Below are 3,685 nucleotides of genomic sequence, written 5' to 3'. Positions count from 1 at the left end.
CAAGGCCTTGGCCACGGGGGCCTCCCCTGAGAGCCAAGGGAAAAGGGAGTCAGTCTTATCACTCACCATGTGACTATCTCAAGGAAGCTATCTGAGGGAGCTTCTCCAGGCTCAAGTTCCAGGAGTCACCAGCCACATCCACCTCTCTGGGGAAAGAGCCAAAGAGAGGAAGTGATGCAAACTTTATGGATGGTTTTACATTACTTTCCTCCATCTCATCTGTACCAATGGTAGCTTAGCTTGACTTAGGACAGCCCAGGGGTCTGTCAGCCATTATCTGCACATGACTTTCATAGGCCATCCTCCTGAATACTTAATCCTTAAGTATGGGTATAGACATTCCTGATTTTGTCAGCCTAAGTATCTTCATTGTTACAATCAGGAGGTAGCTAAATCCAATCTTCACACCTGTAAATTTTTTACTTCAGATGATTAGCTGTGATAATTTTTTTTCCCATATCCTAAGTCTCAACCAATTCTGGATTTACTAATTTTATTCTTGTAAAAACCATTCAAATAAACTTTGAATGGACTTTCTAAAATTCATATTTTGTCTCCTTTTCCACATGTGTTTACCAACAGGACCATGGAACAGAAAAATCAGTCAGAAGTCTCTGAGTTCATCCTTCTGGGCCTTTCAAGCAAGCCAGAGCAGGAGAGGCTTCTATTCTTCCTCTTTATGCTTATGTATCTGACCACAGTGCTGGGGAACCTACTCATCATTCTAGCCATTAGAATCGACTCTCGCCTTCATACTCCCATGTACTTCTTCCTTAGCAACTTGTCTCTGGGTGACATCTGCTTCACCACCACCACCATCCCCAAGATGCTGGTTAATTATATATCTGGAAACAAAGAAATTCTTTACATTAGCTGCCTGGCACAAGCCTTCTTCTTCAGTTGGTTTGCAGGATTAGATAGCATCCTCCTTGGCTCCATGGCCTATGACCGCTATATGGCTATCTGTGCCCCACTACATTATACCATGATCATGACCCCAAGGCTCTGTGTCCTTCTGGTGGCAGTGTGCTGGTATTGGGCTTGTGCCAATGCCCTGACACATACTGTCCTGCTAACTCAACTCTCATTTTGTGGCCACAAAGAAATCCCCCATTTCTTCTGTGACCTTGGTGTGGTAATAAGGATCGCCTGCTCAGATACCTTCATCAATGACTTGGTGATCTATACAATGGGAGGCCTGATAGCTATAATCCCATTCATGGGCATTCTGATCTCCTACTTTCACATTTTTGTAGCTGTCCTGAAGATACCATCAGCTTACGGGAAATGGAAAGCCTTCTCCACCTGTGGCTCCCACCTCACTGTGGTCTGTCTCTTCTATGGAACAATCATTACAGTGTACTTCAATCCCACATCCACCCACACAGTGCAACAGGACATAGCATCAGCTGTGATGTACACCGCAGTCACCCCCATGCTGAACCCTTTCATCTATAGCCTGCGGAACAATGACATAAAAGGAGCCCTGAAGATGCTTCTCCTGAGGAAACCAGGTTTCTCTTTGTGACTTTCTCACACTACACTTTCACTGCCATAAGAAAAAGATTTCAATGAGTTTTCTCTAATGGAATATTCAATCTGTTCACCTCTTAACCTGCCCAGGAAGTAGTGCAATGTGATGGATAGAACATGGAGCCAGTTGTCAGACTGCACGGTTATAGTTTTTCTACCACTTCCTAAATGTATAACCCCAAGCTAACCTCCTCTTCAGGTTCTTTATTTACAAGATGAAGGGACATTTACTCAAGTGGTACATCTTGTTGCTATTTGGTTGTTTTGTTTGTGTCTGTGGCGCGATTTGCCATTTTCTTGACAAAGATACTAAAGTGGTTTGCCATTTCCTTCTCCAGTGAATTAAGGCAAACAGAGGTAAAGTGACTTTCCCAGGTACACATAACTAAGTGTCTAAGGATAGAAGTAAATAAGCATTCAAGACTTACTGCTGAATCTAGGAATTAGTTTGAGCATTCTGGAAAACAATTCAAAATTATAGAAATAAAATAAATAAAACATCCTTTCACTCATATTTTCCAAAACTAGGCATATACTTCAAGGAGGTCACTGAAAGTGGAGAAAAAGTTTCATTTTCAACAAAATATTATAAACTGCATCTCTATGAGAGCAAAGACCTGAAAACAAAATAGATGCTCATCAATAAGGGAATCTTTAAATAAACAGTTCTTTAAAAAAAGGCTGCAAATTATAATCAACCATATAGAAGATTGTTCTATGTCACACATAGGAAATGAATTGAAAATCAGAACAAATCTGAAGGTTCACCTCATACCTAACCAATTGAAAATAACAACAAATATGTGAATAATCAATGTTGGAAATGCTATGGAAAGAAAGGTACACAACTCACATATTGGTGGGTCTGTAAATTGGATCAACCATTCTAAAGAGTTTTAGTGCATTCAAAGAATGAAGAACAATCTGTGTCTCATAACTCAACCTGTGCCAATAAAGAGATAGGAGGTGGAAAGGGATATACAAAGGACAGCACAAAGGTCAGTTTGGATGTATTAGAAAGTGACTGAAAGGAAATAATGTATAATAAATCCAGAAAGGTACATTGGAGCCATTTTGCAAAAGACTTTAAAAGCCAAATGGAGGGGTACATATTTTATCCTAAAGGTAACAGGAAGTTAGTAGAACTTATTGAACAAAAGAGTCATATGGTAAGATCTGGCTTTTAAGATAAACATGCATAATAGATTTGAAAGGTAAGAAATTAGAATCAGGAGACCAAAATTCTGGTGGTTATCTGGTAGGCCAACATTTTGTTATGACTGGCCTGCACTAAGGTGGTGGCTTCTTCCAGTAATATTCAGCAGCACATGAGTAGTAGAGGAGGAAACAAATGGTGAGAGTAACTCAGAATTGGACAAGGGATTTGTCCCCAGTCTACTATTTCCCATTCTATATGTATGTGTATATAACAGCTTTGGGGGTGGGGGGAGGGGGGATATAATGAATGAAATTAGATATTTAGTATATTTTATGTTTTCCCATTAGTTCATGCACTGAGGTCATTATATCTTTCATAGTTTCTGTGATAAAGGGTAAAAATACTATCCTGAACTAAATATCAATATTGTACACTGAATAGCTCTTCAAAAGATGATCCTTTTGTGCACATATGACAAAATACTAGACAGGAGCCTTAACTAAGCTTGTTTTTAATATTGCCCTGGAATTTCTCTGGGAGAAAGAGCAGAACCAGAGAAAAAGAAGTCTAACACTCTCGTTGGGGTCAAGGCATCTAGGATTGAATGTGGCTCTTCATGACCCAGGAGACTATCATAAGAGGAAGCTGTCAGGGCTGCAGGGTATATATCAACTTAAGGAGCTTGTTCAAGTTATCTTTATTTATTCTGGCATCTAATGATATATGTTCATTCTATGTTCTTTGTTCTAAAGCTCCTTCCAGATTAGAACTTCTTTATTATTTTCCAAATCTGAGGATATATATAAGGATCTCTTCATACTCTAATTTTCTATGAACTGAATTCCTTTCCACCTTCACAAATTTTTTCTTTTAGTTATCAGGTCCCCTCCATCAATGAAATTCTATACCTTGCAGGAAATCTAAATCTCTCGCTCATTTTTCAGGAGTAATGCATGTGATGAAGGGAGCTGTGACAGTTAGGACAAGGGAATA

The 3,685-nt window shown here is 39.3% G+C and overlaps 1 protein-coding gene across 1 annotated transcript; it reads left to right on the top strand.

The window, feature by feature from the left end:
• Positions 1-586: 586 nt before the first annotated feature.
• Positions 587-1,528, top strand: LOC100032767 (olfactory receptor 1361-like). The gene has a single exon (XM_001381670.3). It carries the CDS (start codon positions 587-589, stop codon positions 1,526-1,528), a length of 942 nt encoding a protein of 313 aa, XP_001381707.3.
• The last annotated feature ends 2,157 nt before the right edge of the window (positions 1,529-3,685 follow it).

This window comes from Monodelphis domestica, chromosome 3 (assembly GCF_027887165.1).
Source record: "Monodelphis domestica isolate mMonDom1 chromosome 3, mMonDom1.pri, whole genome shotgun sequence".
Taxonomy (NCBI): domain Eukaryota; kingdom Metazoa; phylum Chordata; class Mammalia; order Didelphimorphia; family Didelphidae; genus Monodelphis; species Monodelphis domestica.
Note: the sequence above shows the minus strand (reverse complement) of the source record. Positions and strands in the feature narration are given on the sequence as shown.

What these genes read in the sequence shown, in the direction of transcription:
- LOC100032767 (XM_001381670.3), top strand. Translation starts at nt 587, where the DNA reads ATGGAACAGAAAAATCAGTCAGAAGTCTCTGAGTTCATCCTTCTGGGC.